At 42.2% G+C, this 27,872-nt stretch overlaps 1 protein-coding gene across 1 annotated transcript; it reads left to right on the top strand.

Moving 5' to 3' along the window:
* Window positions 1-116: 116 nt before the first annotated feature.
* Window positions 117-27,872, top strand: tc2n (tandem C2 domains, nuclear). The gene is made up of 12 exons (XM_088925124.1): window positions 117-350; window positions 1,218-1,362; window positions 2,023-2,256; window positions 4,684-4,854; window positions 8,731-8,819; window positions 10,712-10,787; window positions 12,019-12,119; window positions 20,158-20,268; window positions 21,347-21,538; window positions 24,588-24,702; window positions 25,095-25,294; window positions 25,803-27,872. The coding sequence occupies exons 2-12, from the start codon at window positions 1,293-1,295 to the stop codon at window positions 25,911-25,913; spliced, it is 1,470 nt and encodes a 489-aa protein (XP_088781250.1). The 5' UTR covers window positions 117-350; window positions 1,218-1,292; the 3' UTR covers window positions 25,914-27,872.

Here is a 27,872-nt window from a genome sequence, read left to right as displayed (position 1 = left end):
GCAGGGAAATTCCTCCCAGCCGCTAGATTAAAAGGTCTAGATTAAAAGGTCGATGATTTTTTTTTGCTAAAAGCAGGAGTGCAGAGCGGTATGCTTTTCAATTCCATCTCTCCTTGCAGGTTTCCAAAGTCACTCAGAGCTGGAGAGTGTTGCTCAAAAACAGAAGACTAGATGGCTAAGTTTGCTACACTCCATAGTGCGTGGCAGCTGGTACAGTGAACTAAGAGCACTGTATATTTCTCAATGAGATAGCAGACAGGGTGTGAAGACTCCACTATACTCCCTTAAACCCCAACGCCTGCAGCCACTAGAGGATATAAAAATTGAAAGGGAGTCACGAACATCTGAAGGTACAAAATACTGACATCTTAAGACTGAACTACGACTGCTTAAGTTATATTTCAGTTCCTTTTTCTTAATTTTTGTGATTATGAGTTATTGGACATTTACCAGCCTTACAAGGGTAAGGATAAACCATATTTGGTGCTTTATATACAAACATGAAAAATATTTAAAATGACAAAGGTGTAAAAAGTTACATGTTGCTTAAAGGGGCTATTGTTTACATGGGAAATTAGGAAGGTTTTACACAACACAGGAAACAGTATAGAAACTGAACCAAGTGCTGACCACAATGCAGTGCTTTATGTACCGCTGTGGAGGAAACTGGCAGAGATTAACATTACACCTCAAGTTAATGGAAACTGTATTAAAGCAACATGACTGGTTCATCTCAAATCCCAGCAGTTCAGACTGCTTGCACTTACCCAAGCCTGTCTCATATATTTAAACTGTGGTATTTCTGTTCATGTTTCACTGCACCCATTAAATTGTTTTTGTCTTACAGTGCAGGGTACAGGAAATTAGTTTATTGTGCGGCTCCTGAACTTTATAAACTGCTATACTGTGTTCCGTAAAGAACTAAAGTAAAGGGCACACTGAATCTGTCTTGTGTTTAACCATAGAATAAAACTGTCAGCCAACTCAGTGTATAATTATAGCTGAGGAAGAATAAAAGAACTAGTTCATTCCTAATTTAGGGACTAACAGGTTTGAATGAGTGATAGTTTATATGCAGAACACTTCACTAAACGAGTTAATTTAAATAACAACAAGCCAGATCCTAGCTTTACCAAGCTGGAGTTTAGAGGTATAAATGCATCTAGAAGTGATTGAAGAGGCTCAACCTCTGCCATTCCTCTTGCATCCCACTGTAGTTCTGGACCAGTCACCACTGCTCTTGGCTGTTGGCTCCATTCTGGGCCTTCGTAGTGACCTTCAGGACCTTGGCCATGGCAGCAGAGTTCATCAAAAACTGCTGCAAGGGGCTCCTGTCCAAGGAGCCGGAGCCCGAGCCTGAGGGTAAGACAGTAAGACACGACAGTCCCTACAGGGTCCGTTCCTATGGCTCCTGAGACAGATGTTTCTCTTCTTCCTCCACCACCCCTTCTTTTCTTTTTCTCACAGTACGTCATGAGCCTCTTGTCTTGAGCTTTTGCTTTTTCAATCACTTCGAAGCTAGACTAGACTCACTGAAATCCAAAGACATTTGTCATGTTCATATATTAATCAAAACCATGTGCGAAAACTGTCTGTTAAAGGGTTGGAGGCAGGAAAAACCCTTTCCATTCCCTTTAATCGATCCCCATCATCAATCGGCTATCTTGGACTCAGGAATCACAAGACCATCTCATCCCATTGGCCTTCAAGTAGTGTTTAGAGCTTGGATATGATTTTGGGTTGTGGCGTCATTTCAGACTCGTGGTCATGTTGTCAAGGGAGAAGGGCTAGTATTCCCTGCTCTGCTCAGTTAATTTTTTTATAAGGCTTTTTTTTTCTTTGAATGATTTTACCTCACTGAACGGTGGAATTCTCTTATATTTCTTTCATATTTTCAACAAAGACATTTTTTCATAGCCTTTTTTGCTTATCTTTACCAAGGGTGCCAATAATTCTGGAGGGCACTGTAACTGGTGTGTAGAGCATTTCAGTGCTGCTCTTTGATTTTTTTTTTCTGTTCAGTGTTTAAAGAAGGCACCCCGCCCGCCCGGACTAAGAAATCTACGAGTGTCACAGCTGGTGACAAACCGCCCGGGAATCCCGGTTTTGGAAAGAGGAGAGTTGGGTGTTCGGAGGATTATCTCCTCTCAAAGCTGCCTCCTGACGGGAGAGAAGTGCCGTTTGTCGTGCCGACATTCAAGCCTTCATACATTCAACCCAGCCAGCTCTACCTCAGCTGCCAGGAAGGACTGCAAGGTATTGTAAAGAATGAGTATAGGCAGTTCCCCAGCAGGACTCTGTAGGCAGCCTAACGAGAATTCACAGTACCACAGTACATCTGCACTGCGGTTTACTTTGTACCACGGTTGTTTTGCTTATTCTAAACACTTCCTTTGCTTTGTGTAAAATGGTTTACCACGGCATACTTCACAACACTTTCACTGTGCATTGCTGAATATTGACCAGACACATTCCTGTTTTTTCGAACCACAACATTCTCCAGCGGCGCTTTTGTGATGAGTGCTTTTAAACAAATGCCGCAGCCAATCCACGGGCATCACTCATTATGGTATTCACTACCAGCTAGGACACGATTGCATTAATTGTTGGAGCTTTCATGATAATCTGCTTGAAATCTTAGCAGGTGTGCCACGTGAAATATCCAGGCCTTAGGAAAGACCCCTCCTGGGAGGGCATTTTAAAGTGTCTTTTTTATTTTGTAGGTAATGGCTTTTTTAGTGTCAATTTGGCTGTTTTAAGGTAACAAAAATATTCTTCAATAAAGGGATTTTGTAAATCAGGAACAAATACAGGCCAATTACACACTCAAAAGTAGATAGAAAGAAAATTCACAATGTTTTAACTGTGGAGCATTCTTCAGATGTGTGTCAATTTCATTGTTAGGTGGGTGTTATTTTGTAACTTGTTTGCCTATAAGGATTTGTATTGTACAGAGAGTGAATAGCTTACTGAATCACAGTGACAATCAAAAATGCATTAAAGGTGAAAATACTGTGTATCCTTTAAAAACAATTGAATGAATTGCCTTCTGCACATGCTACCTTGCGGCCTATGGGTTGATGAAAAGAGGTATCACAAGTGTCAGAAGTGTAAAACACTTAAAATTATATTTGTAAAGTTCAGATCTCAATGCAATATAGAGAAAGAGGCATAGTTCATGTCCTTCTGACAACATTCTGACACAATCATGCACAATCAGGTTGACACAATCTTGTGAAATTTAAAAAAGCAATAATCATAACTGCAAATATTTGACCATTGACTACCTTTCCAGAGACAGTGTTCCAACAATAGATAGGTTGATTGTAGCCATCACCAGGTGACACTGTACACATTGGTGTTTGTTATTTCGGTATCACAACTGCAAGTTGATTGGCATGCTCTCAGTTGTGACTCCCCTTCTTATAAAACTTTATTACCAGTTAGATAATGATGTTGCCTCAATTCCCAGAGGCTTCTGCAGGCACAAAAGGAAGCTTCTTCTGGATTTCCTCTGTCAACAGTTTACACTGTGGTACAGAAATTAAAGACCCACTTGAAGTGGTTTGGACCGTCTGAGGTCAGGACATCCACACAGAGCTCATGGAGATCGTTCATGCAGAAGACAAGATTGCAGCCAGTGATAAACGCAAGCTGGGTAGGGCTTCTCAAGTGTCTCCCCAAACACATGTTCCTTGGAGTGCTGCTGAGGAAATTCTGTGAGCGACATTATGTTACAGTGTCCATACAATGCTGAAGAAGCTCTTGGACCATGGCAAAGTAGCTTGCTAGGATGCTGAATTAACTTTCCTTGCTTGTGCAATACCACACTTTATTCCTTTTTATTGTCAGTGGATGAATGAAGCACATTTTAACTACTGTGAGACCGTAAAAGCATGGGAACCAAAAGAGTCCCAGTGCAATTGATGCACAGACAACAATTTGCTAAGTAAATATTTGGTGAATTTTTATAGCACCTTTCCTGAAAGTTGCACACATCTTTGAATAAACTTGCTTTCAGTACTACAACTGGTGAACAACAGCACAAAGCTTCTGGTGGAAACTGTTCTACTGTTAATGCAACGTTGTCATTTTTTTTACACTTTGTCATTCTTTTGACATTTCTGTTGTTTGACCTCGTCATCCATGACCCTCTGACTCAGTGTTCTGCTTGATCACATGTCCTTACCTCAGAGCAGATGTCTGCTTATAGGAACATATAAAGGACAAGGTCCATCAGAGATATACTATAGGAATGCTGAACACCCAGTTTAAACACACCAGTGCATACATTCCATGGGACAGTGTTACGTCAACAGTTTGCAATTTTGGAAAGCTTCTTGATTCACTTGGTGAACAATTACTTGAATGCAGCAACACATATTGGTGACTCTTTGCCTGATTCTGTAAATTCTGAGAAAATTGGATACACAGTCATAAAGCATTTCTTCTTATAGTGATCTATTGATTTCTTTGGACCATCTTTATTGATGTCACACTGTGTAGGATATGTAATGTGCATGACACACCAAATTCACTATGACAATATTAAAAGACCTTTCCTTTATTGGAGTCCAAAAGTACCTGGTACTAAATTTCCATTCCTAGAAGAAACCGTGTTTTCTCTACTGCTTGTCCTATAATTACACTGTTATTCCTCTGTCTTTGAAATGCTTACGACAGGCTCGGCCAGGAGCACTTTCACGGACCGAAAGGCAGAGCTGTCTGGGCTGAGTCAGGTTGTCTATGATCCTGATGCAGTCTTTCATCCCAACTACATGTTGGACCACATATCCCCGGGTTCAGCTCGCCGCACACCTCTAAAAACCAAGGGAGCCAACATGCATGGATCAGGTAAGCTGGGGCCCAACCAGCCTTTCATTCTGTGCTGTAATGCTTGCCAAGACCGAGGGTTCAAGTCTCCAGTGTAGATGGTGCTGTTGCATTCTTGAGGTGCTTTGCCCTGATGGCTTCAGTCAGCCCAGCTGTAAAGATGAGCTTCAGCTTTTGTTTATGATGGACTAGAATTCCATCCTGGGAGGTGTGTCTTCTTGGACAAAATGCGACATCACTTCCAGGTCTCCCAGATAGAGCTGGTTTGAGTCTGCGTCGTGTTGCACAATTAGAAGAGCCCTACCAGGGTAGGGAGGACAATAGTCAGCCAGGCACAGCTAAACACACACCATGACGTGAAAGAAGAGCTGCACCTGGAACTGGAGCTGAATATCCTAAAAGGCACAGTGAGCCGGCAACACGCCAAAATCCGCCTGACTGTAACAGGAGGGCGTATCAGGGGTGTGTCCTTCCTGTGTAGAATAGAAGTTGTAGCCATGAGCCATGCTTTAGAATAAGAATGAAGAAATGTGTGCCTTATTGTGCTGGTTCTTATGTGTTTTGTTGTCTATTTAAATTATAGATGATAATAGCAGAAACATTCGTTATTTCCCAGGTAATATTGATTGAAACTGCATGACTATGTTTTTGAATCAGTGGAAAATACTTGACACACACACTCTGATATTGTGTAATTGTATACTGTAAGTTCTTACAATCATAGGTTAAAAATTATATAAAAATACAAGGATAAATTACTGTTATGAGATATCAGTTTTATATCTTTTTTTCTTTTGAGGTATAAGAAAGGTTAGAGGAGGAAATTTCACCCATCACTTTAGTGTGGTTTCAAGTATCATATAGATCAAAGAAACTCACTGGGCCATTTCTAAAGTATCCCATGAAGTCAGGTTTACCACCCTTAGCAAGAACTTTGAACTAAACCCCATAGTTCCTTGTTTTAATACAAAGCTGGAGACAGAGATTGTCAGCGAGATTTCTGGTTTAAATTTAGTTGTAGTTCTGTGTTTCCTTGCAAAAATAGCTTTCTCAGAAGAAATTCGTGAAATAGAATATGCAATCATAAAAATATACGTCCATAAGAAAGGTTACAAACACAAATGAGAGGAGGCCATTAGGCCCATTTAGCTAATTAGGTTGCTATTAGGTAATTAATCAAAGGATCCAATCCATCAATTTTATGATAGAAGTCAGGTTATTAACTTCAACAGCATGGCTGGGTAGCTTGTTTCAGACTACCAAAACTTTTTCTGTAAGAAAGTGCCTCCCGTTCTCTGTTTTAAACACATTTCTCAATAGTTTCTACTTGTGTCCTCTGGTTTCACTGCTGAATCTAAAGAAGTCAATTGGGCAGACAGAGACTTTTAGGATTTTTCATTCTTGAATTACATCAAATTCCTTCAAGTCCATGAATTCCTTCAAGCTGATGGCAACTCTTCATAGGATTGATTTCAGAGCAACAATATCTTTTTTAATGTGTTGGGCAAAATTGTATACAATATTCAAATCTACATTTTACTGGAGCACTGTGCAATTTTAGCACAACATCCCTTGATGTTTTAACTAATTTTAAATATATATGCTTATTGTATATTCCTCTCAATTTGGCATCATCTGAGAACTTGACTTGATTACTAGGTAATGTACATTATTGATAAAAATAATACGTTACTGATAAAAATCAAGAAGAGCCATCATCCTAATACAGATTACAGTGGTTTTCCACTTATTTGCTCCTTATCTGCATTCTCTATTTTCCATCCATTAATCAGTTTCCAATCCAAATGCATTGCATTGCCATGAATATTTGTTACCTGCAATTCGAGAATTAACCCTTAAACTGTCTCAAAAGCCTTCTGAAAATCTACATGGACCTTATCATGCGGTCTGGCTACATTCATCACCACTGATGCTTTCTCAAAGGCTCTCACGAGTTAGTTAAGCAAGACCTGCTTTTTTAAAATTCATATTGACTATCCCTTTTCCTTTTTTTTTTAGTATTGCATTTGCATGGTAGCTTCAGGTTAAGTTGTAGGGAAGGAAACTATCTTCTCATAAAAGTCTGTGCAGGTCAAGAGAAGTGTGGAGAAGTACCATTACCACAATAACACACACTCCCTTAGTTTGAGCTGAATGCAGATAAATTCAGATGCAAAGGTCTCTGTGGCTAGGGATCTGCGCCTGCGGCTGGAAGGTTGCTGGTTTGTATCCCGTGGCCGGCAGAGGAATCCTACTGCGTTGGGCCCCTGAGCAAGGCCCTTAACCCCAACTGCTCCAGGGGTACTGTATAAATGGCTGACCCTGTGGTCTGACCCCCAGCTTCTCTCCCTGTCTGTGTGTCTCATGGAGAGCAAGTTGGGGGATGCAAAAATGGATAAATTCCTAATACAAGAAATTGTATAGGGCCAATAAAGTGATCTTATCTTATTGGCATGTGTGACGAATTACAGTGTTACCAAAGCATATACAGTACAATGAATACACAGGAATTAGTACAGGAATTTCCAGCAATGGACTTTTACATATATCACATAAAACATTATTGAGAGCCAGGCTCACTGTCTGTTCCTCAGACTGTGACAGAAGATCACATACTAGGCTGAAGCTTTATTGAGTATCCTCCCACCTCCCCCAGTAGGATAGGAAACTGTTTTGATTCTGGCAGGTGTGGGGAATTCTGTAATTATATATTTTAGGTTGGTCTAATCCCAGAGTGTTTCTTGCAGGGCAGAAAAAAGTGCGTCTCTAATAATCATGTCAGAATGTCTCACTACAAGCATGACCTGCTTTCTTGGAACGTGTTTCCATGCTTGCTAGTTCAGTTACAGTATATGAGGTTCCTATGGGTCTTTTTAAAGATATTTTTGAGTGCTCTCTCCTGTTTCTTGCGTATATGGTTTCCTTTTTAAGAAGCTGAAAAAAAAGACCAAGATAGGTGTTTTTGTGTATTTTGCGGTTTTTAATAGCCACTTATTTTGCATTGTATCTCTCTCTAAGTGCCAATACTTAAATAAGTTTCACCTGGTCAGAAGAACCTTCACTGTTTTCAAAGGCTTGGTAAGCACCTAAAGAGGAAAGGACTGGGCAAGGTGTGTCAGCAAGCTTTGATATTAAACATGCCTTAGTGACGTGGTGCTACAAACTTGTTTGATTATCGATGTGGGTTTTACCGGCATGGCTGGAAATCAAATTTTGATAGGGTTGCTTCACCATGTAAAAATATACATTGTTAAGATGTTTGCACACAGTGAGTCTGCAGGTTCCTTGTTCTTTTAATGTGTACCTGTTACACACGCCACAGTTTTTTTCTATTATATCAGGCAGTCATGTGTGTCTTAGATTACTGTCATATTGAGTATGTCTGTAGTGCTATGTCATTGATACAACTCTCTTGAGAAAACATTACACTCGCTATTACTTTTGTAGGTGTGACATACAAAGTGCTTTTGGAAACGGTATCAGCAGGTTGGACTTTCTCTTAGGGAAAGACTCAGAAAAGATGAGAAACCTCCCTCAAAGAATCTGCAAGATCAGAAAGTTTGAATTCTTTTGTTTTAATTTTTATGTCTCACAGTTTTAAATGACTTCTAGATATGAATAAAGCGTCTCTCCAAATGACATGGTTCTGTACTCTCACTTGTACTGTAGCAGTCAGATTTAGAGTGGAAATTTTGTTTTGAAGCCATTTAAATATTTGCATTCGAAAATAAAAGCTAAACCTTTTTGAAAAGTGACATCTAAGCAAACAGTAAAATGGAGCATAGCTTATAGAGGGCCCTAAGGTGTGACTGCTGGTTGATGAATGACAACAACATTAGCGGCTGTATTGAAACTAGCTGGTCTTAATTGTCCTGTTCTGACCCTGGTGTCTTTCAGCGTGGGACCTGAAAAGCAGCAAGACCTTTGCATCCGTCGGACTGAGTGGCTCTTCCTTGGACCTGGGCCCCCTTCAGGGCCACATGCAGGTGAGCGCCGCCCTGCAGTCATGTCAGTGTTTTGGTTTGTGACGAGTCTAGGTGAGTATAGACAGGAGAAAATGTAGACTCGAGGAAGTGCCCTGTGAGCTTTAAAGATCAGAAAACTTAAAACTGGACGACTCTCGCTAATCATACTGTACATCGATGCATTGAGTGTTGAATGTTTTTACTTTTGACTTCTCTAACACAGTTTAAAACTTTAATCTCCTCATTGTTGCACAATTTCTGAACGTCTTTCAGTGCCACTGACATTATTTATTTTAAAAGCCTCATTTTAAGTTGGCTCAAGAAGGAATACGGCCCCAGGTTTATGGAATTTTTTTTTAAGTTTTTATTCAGTTTTAACATTTGGCCTCTCCTGCAGCATGTGAATCTGCTTTTTCTGCTTGTGGAATTCTTTTATATTTTCCACAGATTTGGACTCCTGTCCGGTACAAAGTTTCACTTTAGAAGATATCCACTGGGACATGAAGGTTTATGTTCTCTTCATGTCAGATGTAATTTCCAGCTTATCTGCAACTATGTACAGATTATTCCCCCTCCTACTTCAATAACTAAATCCATCCCAGTTTGGGAGTTTTTTTTTCATTTCATGTGAAAAGGCATTTTTTTTATCTCTAGATCCATTATTGAATGCAATTGCTGCAGACAACTCTTCCTAAGTTAAATAGCAGTCTCTTCTTGATAAATAAATTACCAGCTAAGAGAACTCTAAATGCAAACAGTCTACACAAGCCCCTCTTAAGAGAGTGAAAATTACTTGAAATATTTGTTAAACTATGACACATATCTTCCATTTCCTGCTTAACATTCTCCTTAAATAGTAAGTAGGCCTTGTAATGTACTTTTCTCATATTAAACACTTGGGTAAATTGCCGCTATCACTGACAGTAATTTCATTTTATACATTTCAGTTTTACTATAAATAAATGTCGTGTTAACCCTGGATAAAGTACGCAGTGTTATTTGTGTGTTTCCCAAAACTCCCCATGTGACTTGTGTTTGCACATAAATATATTTCTTGCCGTCACCAGCAGTACCTGTGGTATTTGCAAATTCGTAATGTTCCTAATGCCTAATGTTTGGTTTTAAGGAGTGTCCACTAAACAAATGCAGTTCTTATTGCTACTTCCCTCTTAATTAATTGAGCCACGTGTGATGAAGGCCTCATCTCTGTATTGCAGCCCACACGAGATATGTACAGGGGGTGTCAGCCAACTGTCATCGGCAACACATTTGTTGACTTTTACGTGTTCTGTTTTGAATCCCATGCAAAAGATTGTCTCCAGTGGAGATACATAACATCCAAGCCACCTTTGGCAGCAGCAAATCTGTATGATGTGTGGAGAATGTCCTTCTAATGCAGAAGAAATGTACAATACCTTTACTGAATATTAGATTTCTGTCTGTGCATCTGCAAAGGGCTGCTTGTGTCTCCTACCTGTCTGTCCTTTCTAATGTTTTTAATGTATATATTTGACTTTTAGGCACTTAATTGTTGCTTTTTCATGGCTGTGTTTTTAGAAATGCTATAGAACGTCTCTTGAAATATTTTTGCTTGATGTGAGCAGTGAATGCTTACAGTCATCATGGGCATCTGCTAAGCAAATAAAGAAGGAAAGGGAGGATCTATGCTATACCAATATCAAATGTCTATGCAAACTGACAAATGATACAGATTTTGTTTTTGTTTTGTGCACATTAGCTGCTGTTTGAAAGATGCTTCCATTTCCCTGGTGGGATTCATTAAGCTTGCAACTTCATTTTAAACAGCAGCACAATGTTTACCATGCCACTGTGCTTGGCTTGGTTTGGTGAAGGAATGTTATCATGAGTGTCCCTGTTGTTTGCCCTCTCCCTGTCTGTCCTGCCACCCCCAGCGCTACGACTCCATGTCCAGCATCCAGAGCAGCACGTCTTCTATGAGAGACTCCCAGGGAAGCAGTCGCAGCCTAGGTAACACCCAGGGCCAATCAGTATTGACCTTGCATCCTAAAGAACACCCAAGGCCAATCAGTGTTAATCCCACAACAAAGCTAACACCCAGGGTCAATCAGCATTGATCTGCTGATTTTACAGGTGATTTTGTAAACTCATTAATTGGAAGGGAAATTGTGGCATGTTTGCTAACCATGCTAAATTATTGAAATAATAGCAAGCTTTAGTTTTTTACTCATGGTGATCTAACCATTAAGTGGTGAAATTGTAAGTGTTCTGTTACTAGAGGTCTGTGCTGTTGCCATAGTTTATGTCATTAGTTAATCCAAAATTGCCCATTGCTTTAAAAACATTAGCAAGGGTATTTTTGCACCTCTCCCTTAACCGGTTTTGAGATAAAGCGTGCTAATTGAGATTAAAGCATCATTAACATTTCCTCTTTTGTCCTCCGTTTTCTTTTGGAGATTTACATAAACCTTGAATGAGTATGCCTCCTTTTTAGAAAGAAATATATTCAAAATATTTTAGGCATGGCCTTATCTCTCCATTGATTAGAAACTGTGATTGAATCCAAGTGGATGAGATGCACATATAAAGGTCAGAGTAGTATATCTAAGTGAGGCCCCAAAGGCAAAAGCACAGCCCACTAGGCAGCTGACAAGATTATGTCTTCAAGTTTTAATTTCACCTGAGCTCTGCGCTCCTTTTTCTGGTCCTTGTTGTGCTGGTGATATAAAGTTTTGCTGCACTATAGAACAGTTCCAAGTTGTACTCTCCTGTTTCAAAGGAGACTATGGGTAAATCTTAGTCTCCTACAGAACTCTAGCTTTCATTGCTCTTCGAAACATGCGAGAGGTTATGACCCCTAGTACTCCACAGCAATATTGTGACCATTAGGCAATTTTGGGAGTAATTGCTTCCAAATGTGTTCTGTTTACATACATAAACCAGAACATTCCTCTTCTCTAGTGCCTTACATTCTGAGATAAAGCTGAACCATGTATTTTTTCCAAAGTAAACAGATATTCTAAAGAAAACTCCATTGTACCAGTTTGTAGGTAGAAATTTGGTGGCAGATTTACTCACAACATCAAATACTGTCCTATCTGACTTAGGAGCATTGAATGACGATTTGATTTTTGAAACTGGGTTTGCAATTGCTGTTTGCAGACCTTTTACATAGTGATTCGGGGAACTGGATTCAATCCTTCTCCTGCGGTAACACTGCAGTTTTTGTCCTCCTTTTTAGAATCTATCACTCTCTCAGGAGATGAAAGGGAGTTGGGGAAGCTGAATGTCAAGCTGTGTTACCAGGAGCCTCTGGAGCAGATCTGGATCACTGTGGTAAAGGTAAGATTACAGGGGCCTGGCAAGCCAGACACTCATATAATGCTTCCATACAAACGCCTCATTGTGTCCCATCAGCCCCTCAATAGCAGTCCTTTGTATGGAGAACATTGTGAAACTTTCAGCACTGAAACACCATCCCTGTGCTCCGCCTTCAGTCCTGAAAACTTCCATCTGCTCAAGTCATTTCAAAGGTTTGTTCCAAAAAAATGCATGTCAGCTATTGGTGAAGAAACCTGGAAAACCAGGTGATAATCCATCTTTTCATATTGTCTTACATGCTAAAGAAGGCAGAAGTCAAAGGCGTTGATTACAGGCCATGTTCTTTCAGTTTGCAACTGAACCCAAGGAAATGGTGTTACCACTGTAAGGAAAAAAGACACCGATACACATTCTGTGCCGTTTCTTTGGAAATTAGAGAAAATAAACTCTGAACCTAATTTTTTGTACAATTAGAAAGGAATTTTTTTCCCCAGTTAATATTACTTAATTTTGGCCAGGGTCGTCTTTTATCTTTTTTTTAAGAGCTGTTGATTTTGCCACAGGTTTGGGCTTCAGAAACACAACCCAAATACAGGTGCCCAGTAAATCTCAATGCACCAAAATTTCATCAACGAAGTCTTCATCGCCAAGTGGCACTCTTGATAAGCAGTTACAGCTTCAGCTATAAAGTGAAATGTTACTTTGGCAGCACATAATGAGCTCATGTGCAGTATGATTGGGTTGACCAGCATTTCCTGGGTTTCCAAAGCAACAGACCCCTGTCAGGTCTGAGAACATTTGCAAGGACATCAGTGGTAGATGCACCACACCCTCCTATGGGGTGCTGACTCACCTGTAAAGCACTTTGGCGTTCAGCTCTGTAAAGTCCTCTACCTCCTCAAGTGTTACTCAGTCCGGACAACCACGGAACGGCCAGTGTGTCCGAGTGCCAAAACTTTGCTTTGTTCTAAGAGTCTAGAGCGGAGGTTGCCAGAGAGTAACCAGAGGATCCACCCGAGGTTAGCATCAGCAGCAAGCCTCGTGAACAGGTCGGAACTATGGACAGCTGAATCACTATTCAGAACTAGCGCTTCATCAGGAACGAACCGGTCCTCTTCCTGACTTGCTGGGACCCACAGTCATCTTTTCTCCTGTGCACAAACTTTGCTAGTTAAAGCCAACACTAACTAGCCGGTCAGTGAGCATCAGCAGCGCACCGTCGCAAGCCGTACAGCACAGCCTGGCACGGAGCCAGAGAGCCCGCAGGAGATCTGAATCCCCAGAGATTGGATGATTATTCAACTTCAATGCATTACAGCTCGAGAATTCAATTGTTATCCCAACCAATCGATATCAATTTAATTCCTAAGAGTTATGTACTTGTTTTGAGTATCCAATGTAGAAGTTATAACCAAGTTAATTTACGAAACGGTCTAAATGAATGATATACTGAACGTATGTCCTCTTGATATATGTAACTCTTCGTAACTGACTGAATATATACCTTTTGTATTCTGATAACCCTCTCGATAAGATCTGTTAGGTTTATATGCATATTCTATGTATTAATAAATGTATCCTCGTGTATTAGTACCTGTGTGTGTGCGTTGTTTGAATTATATCGCATGGTTGGATTCTAAGGCCATTAAAAGAATCAATTTTGTGATTTACTGCTACAATTAATAATTGTCCCAGTAAATGCCCAAACCCAGTAAATGCTACAGAACTTGTGCCTCGTGAGAGCACACTACATAATTTGGCGTCCCTGGGTGGGCGTGGCAAGACTGAAATGAGTCAACCAAGCGGAATAATTCATATAAAACGCCGCGGGTTTCATACACGATAATACAGTGTGTGCTGAAAGCCGAAAGGAAAAAAGTTCCCCTTGCTCTTTAAGCAGTGCTTGATTGTTTTGTGATCTTTTGCGATCTACCGGGTTGATTGCATATTTGATCTTGTGGTTTTCTGTGGTAGAACTGTGATTTCGTACTTAAAAGTAATACTCTTTAAGTTTAACAATGGTTGCTATAAGATCTGAATTTGAGTCGCTATTAAGCACTCTCTCTAGCAGCGACAAGTCAGACCACGATCTCTTCCATATCTCCATCAGCGGAGAAGCTAGAAGAATAAACCTCCATTCTCTGAGAGAGTTAGCGAAGGACATGGAGAGATTTGACCCCGCAGTGTCAGAGAATAATATCGAGAGTTATATTCAGGACCTCAGGTATACCCTGCAGTACCTGCCAAACGCCACAGAACAGGAGAAAGTGTTTCTGGTCAGGAAAACTACCAGCAGAGCCGTACATGAGTGGATGGCTAGGCAGATGAAGAAAGTCTGTAATGACTTTGAACAGCTTTGTCAAGCACTTATCCAAGAATACAGTGCGTTTATTGACCCGACTGCCGCGATAGCCGCCGCCCTTAACATTAAGCACGAGAGCCGAGTCCCCTCGCGAATATTACGAGAGACTTAGACGAACTTATTTTGCAGGGTGAAATGATGAGGGTTGCGAAGAGAACACACATTTCAAGGGTTTATTCATTGCGAATCTCCACCCGTCAGTCAGAAAGATGATCTTAATGCATACAGATGCACAGACCATGAAAATGACTGATATTAGGAGATTCGCGCAGAAAGCCTGGGGGTATGATGTCCAAAGTCGCTCTGAGCAAAAAGCTGTTAAAGCGACTGTATTCGCCATCAGAGCCAGCAGGGTTAACTCCCTCCTGCTCGAAGGAGCACAGGCTCCTGAGCTGGCTTAGCCCCGTTCCAAAGCAGGCACACAGGACCGCACCCAGCATCCTAAGTGCCATGAGAACACCGGGGGAGGGAAAGAGCTAGAAAAGGCTGAACAAAAGGATTCAGTAGCCACCCGCCTGGCCAGGCTTGAACAAGCTTTATTAGGACAGGGACAACCGCTCCCCAAGGCTGCCGGAAGCCTGAATGAGCTAATACTCTCCACTGGAGGAGGCGGAGACCCGCCCCCTCTCCCTCCCTCAGTCTATCTGATTGAGCGGAAGGGTTCCTGCCTGGATGAATTCAGCCACTCCCAAGCGAGTGCTGACTCCACCCCTGAAGTCACAGAGCAGGCAGTAAAACAGAGAGGAAAAGCAGGAAGCTTTTACCTCAAGGCTGCCATGGGAGATATCTTACACAGTGAGACACTGATTGACACTGAGGTTGAAAGGTGTTTGATGTCATACGGCAAGCTCAAACGGGTTGAAAAAGAAAAGGACATGCGACTCAGAGTGGAACCTTTGGTGGATCACCAGAAATGCAAAGTGTGGAAACAGGTCAAGGCTCCTAAGCCTTCTGTACAGAAGGAAAGGGGGGCCAAGAGGCAGACTGTGCTCACACAGTGCCCACCGAACACAGAAGCCCATGTGGAGATTCCTTCTGTTCCCTCTGGACAAGAAATAAAAATATTATCTTGTTTCCCAGATATACAGGGAAGTTGTGTCCCGGCCGAGGTCCCAACAGCCTCCCTGCCACAGGAGCGGTGCTCCAAGCAGCCGCCTGATCCACCAGGTAAAGCACACCCCTTTTACATCCCTAAAGAGGAGCAGATCTCCCCACCTGGTGATGAGAAGGAGCTTTCCCTGTGCACCCTGGCACCCAAGAGGGGTCAGGAACACCACCCCGCAGTGGTGGAAGGGAACCAGATGGCAGGAGACCAGGTTGGTGATGTAGCCCTCACCCTTAGCCCTGAGAGGTCCTCTATTAGTGAGGATCTGCTTGAGCAGCTGTCACAGGGCCACTGCCAGGTGCCCCCGGTGCAACATTCACAGGTTAGACAGGAGGTCCAGCTGGACACTGGGACTACTGCGCTGTGGACACACCTGATCCCAGATGCCGATTCCCTCTGCTGTGACCCAGGGAACCTGTAGTCAGGTAACATTATTTCTCAGAACTACCAGGTAGTGAGTGAGACTGACCTGATTGTTCCTGCCTCAACGGCAGGGTTTCCAACACACCCAGTCCCCCAGAAGGGACAGGGAATGAAAGCCGAGACGGTTTTCTTACAGCCACCAGCTCAGTCTGTCAGTCTGAGTCTGACCAACAGTGGTTCAGCCAGACTGGAGCTGGATGGTCAAGCCACCCGCCTGCCATTGCAGGACATCGCAAAGAGGGGTGTCAGAATCCCCCCCTGCACTGACATGGGCCTGGTGGGTGATAGCGAGTTCAAAGACAGTGAACTAGCTATCCCAGTGCTGGGGCAGCTCCCTGAACCCCTAGAGAGGGAAGGGGGGAGCGAGCAGGTGTCCTACACCCACGCCCAGCGAACGATTGTAAACATGCCGATAGAGGGATTCCTCAATCAGGAAGTGTGCAGGGTGGACCTGAACAGTGAGAATGGGGTAACAATCCCAGATCACTCAGGTGCTCCAGATGACCACTCAGCCGAGGGTCAGGCATGCTCCACCGCTGCACCGCCCCCTGCAGGGTTCCTAGAGCACAGGCATGAACAAATCGAAAAAGCAGATGCCCTGGAAATGGAGGAGCAGCATCAGCAGCTGCGTCAGATCTCCCCAGATTTCCAGAATGTTGGTGCCCAGGATGCCACACGGCATACTGAGAAAGACACCATGTACATGCTGCGCCAGCTTAGAAAGGCGACAGTCACTCAGAAGGAGATGACTGGGATCAGCCACCCTAAAAGACTTTTGGGAGGACTGATTGCTGCCGCCACTGTTGTGCATTTGCTATTTCTGGTAGGTTTGTTTGCTACTGGCACTCTCACCCTGACTGCCCCAAGAAGGCAGGTGAAGGAGATGCCAGAGGGTAGTGACAGACTGTATCGACAGCAGCAAAAGCTGGAAAGCTTAGGGAAAACCCTACAGGCAACTTCCTATGCAACAGGGTTGAATCTTATCCCCCACCTAGTGGACATGATTGTTGGTGTTATACAGTGGGTTTATGCTTGTGTGCAACAGGCCAGAATGTTGACACAAGACCTGTTAAGGGAGCTTAGTGCCACTGTAGCCAGTCTAGCCATGGCACAAATCCCAACCCACTTGATTCCACTCTTCTCAGTAGAGGAGTATGTGACATTAACCCCATCGCTCGTAGCTTACCCAGAAGGCAATCCAAGATTGAATTCGGTTCCAAATCTTGAGATGGGTATGGCTACTGAAGCTATCCATTGGCTGTGTCTAAATGATTCACCAATGAAGGGTGTAAAGCTACTAACGAGTAGAGGGAGGTTAATGAACCCCATGAAGAGCAGGTGGGAAGTAAATGGCTGGTCAGCACACCACATTTAACTGTCACCATGACTTGTGACAGGCATGATACAGCTACCACAATGCAGCTACCAAATCAATCAGTTTTTCTGCAAGTTCCCGAGGAGGCCATAGTACAGCTTGGTGACTTAACACTGTACTGTCTAGAACCAGACACATAAGACCAAACTTGAGGTCGTGGATGCCTTCAGGTGCCACACTATTGAATTGGATAGAAATCCAAGGAACACTAAGCCCTGAAGAGGTACAGGTAGTTTGCTTTAATGGAACAAACCTCCAAACCACCCTAGCAGATACACAACACAGGTGTTGTGGTTTATCAGGGGGGCTGGGAACAGGAACTGTTGTTATTGTAACACTACTGCTGGGTAGCTGGATTATGACTGGTGATGTACTTCGAATGCTGTACTCTTACATCAAGATGTACTCCGGGTAGCACGAATGAGTCAAGGGTAGCATGTCAAAAGAAAGGAAGTTACTGCTTCCCAAATATCTGCCTACAGAGGTAACAGATACTGACAGTGAACTTCCTGATGTGTAATGCCTAGACTGAGATGATGTCTCCTACCGTGTTTATACATACTCCAGATGTTATTCATCCTGTTTGCTCCCAATGCTGGTTCCGGTATGAATTCTCGAGGAGTAATGTGGACATTTAAGGTTAATGTTCTAATGACAAGGGACATCACTTAACTCTGTTTTGTTTTGAAGGCAAAAACGCCTCAGGACCTCGTGACCTTCAAAAAAGGGGGATATGTAGCGGCAATGCTTGTTAATAAGACAGAATTAAGTGGTGCTGTGCTTTCCCAAATGAGGCCCCATCTCTCTCTTCATCTCTGTGGTGCAGCCACAGAGAAACTATTCATGCAGGCTGATTTAAAGATGTTTTCTTTTGATAAGGGACAGCTCCCAAATGGGGATGCACTTAGCTAAGCCTGGCTATCATGATCAATGGTCATCCACTGGCGCCTATCTGTCTAGGGAGTGCCAGATGGACATCTGGACTGCATTCCTAAGTGTCAGGAGTAAGTGACTCATATCTCACCTTGATCAACCAATCAGGGACTGGTAGGGCCGAGTAACCCACGTGGAATTCTGATGCCCATGAAACTTTCAGCCAATGAACGAGCTGAAGTTTCTCCAGGTAAAAACAGGCAACACAGAGCTCTGGGACTATTCGAAAGACTATTCTAAAGGAGAATGTGAGAAGAATTCCAGGCCAGGACGGCCCAGGAGCAGAAAGGCTCCCAAGGGCAGGACATTCTCGCAGCGTGCTTCCTGACCATCCTGAGACTCAGCCAGGACAACCACGGAATGGCCAGTGTGTCCAAGTGCCAGAACTTTGCTTTGTTCTAAGAGTCTAGAGCGGAGGTTGCCAGAGAGTAACCAGAGGATCCACCCGAGGTTAGCATCAGCAGCAAGCCTCGTGAACAGGTCGGAACTGTGGACAGCTGAATCACTATTCAGAACTAGCGCTTCATCAGGAACGAACCGGTCCTCTTCCTGACTTGCTGGGACCCACAGTCATCTTTTCTCCTGTGCACAAACTTTGCTAGTTAAAGCCAACACTAACTAGCCGGTCAGTGAGCATCAGCAGCGCACCGTCGCAAGCCGCACAGCACAGCCTGGCACGGAGCCAGAGAGCCCGCAGGAGATCTGAATCCCCAGAGATTGGATGATTATTCAACTTCAATGCATTACAGCTCGAGAATTCAATTGTTATCCCAACCAATTGATATCAATTTATTTCCTAAGAGTTATGTACTTGTTTTGAGTATCCAATGTAGAAGTTATAACCAAGTTAATTTACGAAACGGTCTAAATGAATGATATACTGAACGTATGTCCTCTTGATATATGTAACTCTTCCTAACTGACTGAATATATACCTTTTGTATTCTGATAACCCTCTCGATAAGATCTGTTAGGTTTATATGCATATTCTATGTATTAATAAATGTATCCTCGTGTATTAGTACCTGTGTGTGTGCGTTGTTTGAGTTATATCGCATGGTTGGATTCTAAGGCCATTAAAAGAATCAATTTCGTGATTTACTGCTACAATTAATAATTGTCCCAGTAAATGCCCAAACCCCTACAGAACTGGTGCCTCGTGAGAGCACACTACACAGGTATAAATAATTGAGTTTTTTGAGAGAGAGGGTTTTCTGTTATCCCTTAGAAATTGCTCACAGTATATATTTATAACTGTTTCTTCCTGAACTTCTTTAGAGTGAACAAATCTGTGATTATCATGATGTACCCCAAAAGACAAAGAGATGGCTTGTGTAAAAACTGCAGAGCAAAGAGCCAAGTAAACAAATGGTGGAAGATGAAAAGCTGATGAAAATAAAGAGAAAGCATGAAGTATGCAATTGAAACCCTCAGGCTTTTGATCTCTGGTGTGAATATAGTTTCAATTACTGTGAAAAAGATTGGGATCTCCTGCTGCAAAGCCACTGCGAGGACAACAACTGTTGGTTTAAAGGTAGACTAATTAAACACTGCTGAGCACTTTAAAGGAACCTGTAGTTAACAGGACACTGCAGCAATTACAAGTCATGTGTGAAAGCGACATCTTGTGTGCTGTAAGTACTTTGATCCCTTTCGCTGTAGGAAAATACTTTCTCCGCCACTTTCGGGAATGTTTTCTTCCTGCAGGACAAACCCAGATAAGGAGGAAGTAAAGGGCTGCATATTGTTTTATTGAAGTATTTAGTCATCCTACATCCCTGACTGAAAGTAGAGATTTTCTATTCGAGTCAGAATTACAGCGTTCTTCTGACCTCTGTGTTCTTCCTTCTTTCATTTGTAGTGCAAAGACCTGTATGTCCCTGATGGAGAGCTGCACAAAGTCAGTGTCAAAGGGATTATAACCTTAGCCAAACCAGTGCAGTTCAGGTCTTCAATCAAAGAAGGGTCTCCTGTGAGTACAAACATTTGCATTAACTACCTTTACTCAGTGCTTGTGGACTGCTGTGGAATAAGTTAGCCAATCGTAAAACCCACCAGAAAGGGTTTGTCTGTCTGTTCTCTCTGTCCTTAAGCCGGCATCACACTAAATGACTCAACACGACTTCTAGTCTGAGAGAATGTCAGATTTAATGACTACAGTTGTTGAATCTCACTGCATTTTCTGTCCTAGAGGGTGTCAAATTATACAACAAGGAATCACAGGGGGCGTCTAATTACACGATTCCGTCACAACTTTTCTTACCGGTTCCAAAACCGGTACAAAAGTATCAAAACTATAAAACCAGTTTGATTTTATCGTAGCGAGTCACAGGGAGTCATAGGGGCTGTTAAGAGCGCTATGACTGAGTCACTGGGGATGTTACACTACACAAACGATGGTAACGGGCGCGCACTGCGACTCTCTACAACTCGCTGTGATTTTCTTAGGATTATGTAAATGAAGGCTATGACTGAAAATCCTGAGAAAAGTCATATAGTGTGATGCCAGCATTACATTGGTTGCCCTACTCATGCCCATGAGACATATTTCTCAGCTTTACTTCCACTGTGTGGACCCATCAGAAAAGGGGGCCTTGCCTTTTCTGTAGTTTGAGAACATGTGAGTGTTTCAGATGTTGTATGATAGTGAAAATTGTTCAATTAATGATCATATGTTAGTTGACCTTAAATCTAGTTTCTAAGTAGTTCCCAATCAGATTATAAATCTGATTTATAAGCAGCTGGAAAACATTGCTTTGGGGAGCCAAGTTGTAAGTCCCTCTGTTCACTGGATGGACCTGTGGCCTTACTAAAGCACTGCCAAGCAGGTTGTACTTTCCCAGTGCTTGTTCAGGCAGGTTCGTCTCACTTCTGACTCACAGGATATGATACTTCCTTTGGGTGAGACCAGGCAGTGGAGAGATAAAAGGGACGGCATTGCTCTATGTTGTATTCCAAGTAGCAATTTAAGAAGCTTCTCTGGACACAAGCACAACCTGGGTTTTCCAGCTCAAGAGACTAAGAATGAATTGTTCTTCCTTGTCTCCCAGAATGTGGAGTTCATGGAGACATTCGTCTTCGCCCTGAAGCTCCAGCAGCTGCAGACTGTGGGCCTGGTGTTTAAAGTACAGACCCACAACCCTCGGAAGAGGACGCTGGGGGAGTGCTCAGTGACACTCCGACAGCTCAGCTGCCAGGAGATTCCCTACTGGCTGGACATCAGCCCACCTTCCAAAGCCCCGGTAAGCCATGACAGTCTCTTGAGAGTCAGGAGACTTTCTGGGTTTCACAGCTTATTTCTTAGGAACATACTGTACATCCATCCATTTTCTAACTGCTCTACCCAACAGCTTGCTAGAAGTCTATCCCAGCATGCAACAGGTGCAAGGCAGGGTACCCCCTGAATGGGACATTAATCCATTTCGGGGCATACACAGACACAAACATGCACACCCAATTTTCCCAGAAACCAATTAACATAATAATATGTCTTTGGACTGTGGGAGGAAACTAGAGGAAACCTATGAGAACACAGGGAGAACATACAAACTCCATGCAGAGAGCACCCCAGGAATTGAACGCAGGGCCTCAGCGCTGCGAGGCAGCAATACTGACCACTGTGCCACCCTTCTTAGTGACCTCATGGAGCCAATTTATTTCATGCTACAAGTGGTCATTTTTCCAGGTCGTTCTGATTTAAACTGTTAAAGCAGCTCTTTGCAGTAGAGCAGTAGAAATGTGGCTGAGTTCTTTTCTGAGGTAGGACCAAGTTTGCAAACCAGCGATCCTGCTTTCTAAATCCATCAATCTCATTTTATCAGCCAGTGCTTTCTCTGGGTCCTGTGACTTGCTCCATGATTCACGCCACCTCCAGCATAATGATGCCCTTCCACTTTTAGGGGGGCGTCAATAATGACATGCTTTGCATGGGTCGCCTTAGTTTTTCCTGATGGCTACAGGTACATTTTTTTCCATCCTATAACACAGTGGAAAATGAAACTGAAAAGTATATTTGTAATATGTATAGAAACTGATTAATGTTTGGCCATTTTTCCAGCTGCTCTCTGTTTAGAAGAGTTTAGAAGTGAGTGTTGGAGTGGTGGTCTCTGGTCTGTTGGAGATGAACCTGTCATCTGTTAGATGGTTACAGATCAACCTGAGACACAACAGGCTCCTGTGTGAAGGTGGACAGTACCCTGTATAACCCTTGAGAATTCCATATCCACGCTCAATATACAGGAAGGGGAATTAAATCTTTTATTGATTCAACATGGGAAAAAGAAAACCTCACTGCTTTTTTACCTAATAGGTTTATTGTCATCATAAAGGACAGCTGGCACCCAAGTGGCTCTGTTTGCGTAAAAACCCTTGAGAGTGCATTGGCAAAATTCCAGCAGAGCAAGGAAATAGTTTCTGTGAACTTGTGGTAACTTTTTTTTTTCAAGCTATCGTTCTATTCGCATCCAGGTCCAAGTCTTCTTGTTGTTGCCCGAAGATGAGCAATACCCATAAAACATTGTCCTGCCATTTTGAAGTTCTGCTTTGAAATACAGTAGGAAAAGCAAAATCCACATTTTAGAAACCTAGACATTTGAAAGGCCTTCAGGGATTTTTCTATCCTGGAAGATTTTATGGAAGGCTTTACAGCTCGTTTGTGCTGTTTTCTTTGTGCTGTTGGGTAGTAATGAGCATTTTTGCACTACTGGAAACCTATGACTCCGCTTTTATTTCTTATAATGGGCTAAAACGTACAGAAAGAGAGCTCACTACAGATGGAGAGGTGTTTTCAGTAATAAGCAAGTGCTAGTTAGAAGCCTTTTTTTCCCATTTGTGTAGGAGTCTGTGAGTCAGTGTGCTCTCAGGCGCACAGCTGGCTGTCTCCCCTTTGTTTCAATGGTGCAGAACACCGCTGTGTCACCGCTCAAAGGACTTCAATTCCATCTTCATCAGAGCTCGAAGTGTTTATTTTGTGGGTCCAGCTTGGTTCTTTTCATCCATCACTTACACTGGTACTATTTTAAAAGATTCCGCTTTTTACCTTACAAAGCACACACTCATACATGGTGGTTTAGGAGACGCTTGAGGCCTAGCGTGATGGAGATGTGTGTAAGAGTTTTTCCTTCCCTGTTTCTAAATGGTGCCCTGAAATGACACTGTATTTCTCCCTGTAACTTCATTTATTCATCATTATTCAGGTTGTTAAGGAAGAGGGAACTCCTAAACTCTTTTTGTAGTTATGTTGCAGTGATTTGTAGAAACTGTCATTAACCTTCTTATAGGATCTTAATTTTTACTATAAACCTTTCCCTCAGTCCTTCCAGATCAGTCAGTTTACAGTGATGATCTGGAATGCTCCTATTCATACACCAGGGCACTCACTGGAGGAATCTGAGTGAAATACCTTACTCAAAATGCAAGACCTGGGATTCAAACCCACTACCTTCCAGTTACACATCCAGGGACCTGATCCCTACTCCACCCTGCTGCCCCGTATGTGATATCTACTGTGACCACCAGCTACTAATTTAACTGTGAATTTTAGGGTAAGGGTGGCATGATAGTGTAGCAGTTAGCATTGCTGCCTCGCACGGCTGGGGCTCTGACTTCAATTCCTGGGGTGCCATTTGTCTTTATGTCACCCCATGTTTAGATTAATTAGCTTATGGGAAAATTGACCCTTGTGTGTGTGTCTGTCTGCCCAGTGATGGACTGGCTTCCCATCCAGGGTGTGCCCTGCCTTGTGCCTGTTGCCTTCTGGGATAGACTCCGGCTCCCCTGTTCCCCTGTACTGAATAAAGTGTTAGAAAATAAATGGTGGATATTTAGGTTTAAGCTATTCTTTTTCACAGCCTTTTTTCAAGTACTTACTGTTGTTTAACACCTTCAGAGCCAAGCAGACATTCTTTTGCACCTTCAGAAACAAGTGTTTTAATGCAGCTGGAATTCAGTACCTTTTTGTGAATGCTTTTGTGAATGCAACAGGCAGTTTCAGACACTGCTCGGGATGTCGGTCTTTTTCAATTGCAGCACCACACTAAGCAAAACAAAATATCCACTGTAAAAGCAAGGCTAAAACATAAAAAAAGAGAACAGACAAAGAGCACATAGAAGCACTTGGTAATGCAATTGTAATGTTTGCATGAATGTGTAAGTGCTTATAATTAGGTAATAGTTGAGTTTGGGCCATGCAGCTGAACAGTTTTATTTTGGAATAATAATTCAGCTGTCTTCCTCTTCTCCCAAGCCTTTTGTAATTCAGATTTTTTTTATGTTGTTCCACTTTCCTATCAGATCTGTCATGCTGAGCTCCATATTGCTACCTGTTTCCAGCCGGTCAGTGGCAGAATTCAGATCCAGATTCTGGGAGCACAGAACCTGCCCAGCTCCTCCACACCCTTGAGCCAGAGTAGGTGGTTCCGATACCTGTTTGAGTTACCGTTTAATTTAACTTTAAGCTATGGCTTTCATTTCTCTTCTCTTTTAAAACAATGTACCGAGCTTGACTGCCTAATAAAAAGTGGTAGTGAGTTTTACTGTGTATACTATTTATTGTGTATAACCTTTAGTATGGAGAAAAAATAGCCTCGGCATTAGTTAGGCTCTTTTTCTCTTCATGTGTTTAGAATAATTGATGTGACTGAGCTTTGCTAAATAGGGAATATTGTATCCCATATCTGTATCTATATAATGTTTATCTGAAGAATTTAGTATTTTGGGTGGTGAGCAGAAGGAGGCTCGTTACAATGTTGTTTTCCATCCAGAAGCTCTAACCGTCTGTCTGTTAAACGGTGCCTGCAGGCTTTTTCATTAAGGCTGAAATGTACGGCGCAGACGGGCTGGTAACCAAGAAGAAGACCCGGGCTGTGAAGTCCTCCGGGGGGCAGGCCCGCTGGGGGGAGACTTTCCTTTTCCCCGTGGCCCAGCAGGAACAGGGTCTCCGCTTCACAGTTCGGCTCTACAGCCGCAGCTCCGTCCGCAGAAAACACTTCCTGGGTCAGGTGAGCACCTCGGCAATGCTGCATACTGTACAGTCACCTGTGGAAAAACACTGGGCAGCTGGTGCAAAACGGCCCTTTTAGGCCATACTTTGACCGGTGTTACAGGTCATCTGAAATCATCTGCAGCTTCAGACTCATGAGAATAGATTTAAACTGATCTAGAGTAGAAACACATTGAGTTGAGTTACTGTGATGAAGAGTCTAGCTCAGCCGCAACCTAGAAGACCTGAATAGGAGCTCAGCACCTGTTTCTTTGTTAGTACGGAGAAAAGACCTTGCCTGGGGGTTTAGACCTCAGATTTTACACAAGCCGAGAAATGTCTTATTCAGTCTTATTCAGACATCATTTTGTTGTACTCAGTCCTTGGAATAGAAAAGCACTGGAACCGTACTGGACAGATTTTGTAGTTTTGTCAGTCTCTAAGATGTTTAACCTTTCTTTACAGCAATGGACTTGCAAGAGACTCTATTGTCCTTGGTGGTCATGATTGTCTGTTTGTATCCACAGGTCCTCATTGGCTGTGAAAGTACCACCAGTGAGGCCCTTGAACAGTGGAGAGACACAGCAACCAACCCAGAGAAAGTGGTGGCCATGTGGCACAAGCTCAGTCCAAGCTGAGAGACCTCAGAGGACTTAACAACAAAGTACAGCATCTGGCTTCTATCAGACTTCCTGGATCCATGAGAGAAAAACTTGAAATACAAAGGCTCATTGATGCAGGGCCTTGGAAAATGCTTGAAACTGCACTTCGGTGAACAAGGAGACATGACACAGCATGTTTTTGTCAAAGCTTGTGCCTGCTGCTGTGCTGTTTGTAGAAGTGGTGTTCCTTGTGCTACAGAAACCTTGCTTTGAAATGTGTTCATTGTTGTGTAGAGACACAGGACCAGCTCTCTGGGGTGGAGGTTTCTCTTTTAGCAAGGTTTAATCAGCTAAATGGCAATTAACTGTCCAAACGTGCTTGAGTCCTCTGTTATGCCACCAGCACAATTTTTGTATGTGTTAGTCAGTGTAGGATGGAGGGATAAACCCACAGAGAAGAAAGTAAAGTGGATTAGTGAAGTTATGCTGAGGCTGTTAAACAGCACCTAGCATTTAAATTTCTGCACAGAGCTGTTCCAGCTTTCTTTTCTAATGTGAGAAAGAGGAGCCCCATGGAGGAGAAAAGACTGGAAAGATTATTGAAATCCACGTACTTACAGTTGAATACCTTTTTTAAAAGTGTCCGCTTATGTCCTTATTAAGCAGTTTATGGTATAATGTAGGCTTGACTTCGTGACTTTTATTTAATTCCTGTTTTGTTGAAGCTCAATTGAAAACAGCCTCTAACAAGTCAGAGTACTAGTAAACCTTTCAGGTAGGACACATTCAAGACTGTTCTCTTGGTCTTAAAAACCTACAGGAAACAGTAAATGGTGTCTTTTTAAAATACAAATTAAAAGCAAAACATGCAGGTGTTTTTCCCAAACCTGGTCTACTAAATGATGATTCAGAGAATGCCTAGCATAACCCACATTTGTCATGCATTGAATCTGATTGTCTCAAATGATGGGATTGCATTTATGGAACGGATTATAAGAGTTTTATTTTTGTCCGTTACATCACACTTTAAAATAAAACAGTAAGTGAGAGGTTAGTTTTAAAACAGAAAAATAATTTATAGATAGCTGAAATAAATGTGAATTTTAATTAGTAGAAAACTGAGCTTAGTTTTATTTCTAATAGGGACTCTTCAAATGTGTGCCCGTTCCTGTGTTACACAAAAGAATTATAAGGCTAGGTTCAAAGAGTGGTATGTCAGAACTTTTTTTTCTCTACACCATTATTCGTAAACTGGGAGTTCCATCTGTTGAGGACATATAAAGACTCTTCGCGCTCCACATTACCACTGCCAGTCAACTGCATGCTACTGAGATGGGATTTTCAACACACTATATTTTTTATAAAAAACAGAAACAAATATGTTTTTTAAATCGGTGGATAATTTACTGAACAGTACTGAACAATTTCATTCAAGGTTCATTCCAATTTCACAGGTATGCTCTCTACAGATAGAAAACCATGTAAAGTCTGAGATTCTGTGGAGAATTAAGATTTTCTGTCATATCACAGCACCTTACCATATATAATTAAACTCATCGGCCAGAACAAAACATCACACATTGTCAAGATAGTAATTCTATATTTAGTACAGAACAGTGAAATTAAATACATATTAATAAAACACATTTGTCTCGAAGGCCATGTCTTGTAAACTAGTATATCTAATGTATTAGCCTGTCTACAGAAAACCGGCACAGAAGAACATGATACAACACATGGAAAACACAAGTTGAACTTGGTATCATTTTAAATTTGTTTTAGAATTCTTTTTCACGCCGTTCACAAAGTTCATATGATAACAAAGTAATACAATTACACAAATTAGAATAATGTAAACTATTAAAAATAATAATGTAACTATTTAAAAGTTTTTTTTTTCAGAAGCATACTGTAAAATTATATTTGTAGATGTACAAAGCATATGTTTTCCGAACCCATGCCATCAGTAGGGACAACCAAATAAAATATTTTTAT

The sequence above is a fragment of the Atractosteus spatula genome, chromosome 9 (assembly GCF_055471065.1).
Source record: "Atractosteus spatula isolate fAtrSpa1 chromosome 9, fAtrSpa1.hap1, whole genome shotgun sequence".
Taxonomy (NCBI): domain Eukaryota; kingdom Metazoa; phylum Chordata; class Actinopteri; order Semionotiformes; family Lepisosteidae; genus Atractosteus; species Atractosteus spatula.
The sequence above is the reverse complement of the archived record's forward strand: the minus strand, read 5'-3'. Positions and strand labels throughout refer to the sequence as shown.

Excerpts from the sequence above, each read along its gene's own strand:
- tc2n (XM_088925124.1), top strand. The coding sequence starts at position 1,293 with ATGGCAGCAGAGTTCATCAAAAACTGCTGCAAGGGGCTCCTGTCCAAG. Across the intron at positions 10,788-12,018 it reads GGGAAGCAGTCGCAGCCTAG|AATCTATCACTCTCTCAGGA; the intron begins GTAACACCCAGG and ends CCTCCTTTTTAG. Across the intron at positions 21,539-24,587 it reads GCCCACCTTCCAAAGCCCCG|ATCTGTCATGCTGAGCTCCA; the intron begins GTAAGCCATGAC and ends CTTTCCTATCAG.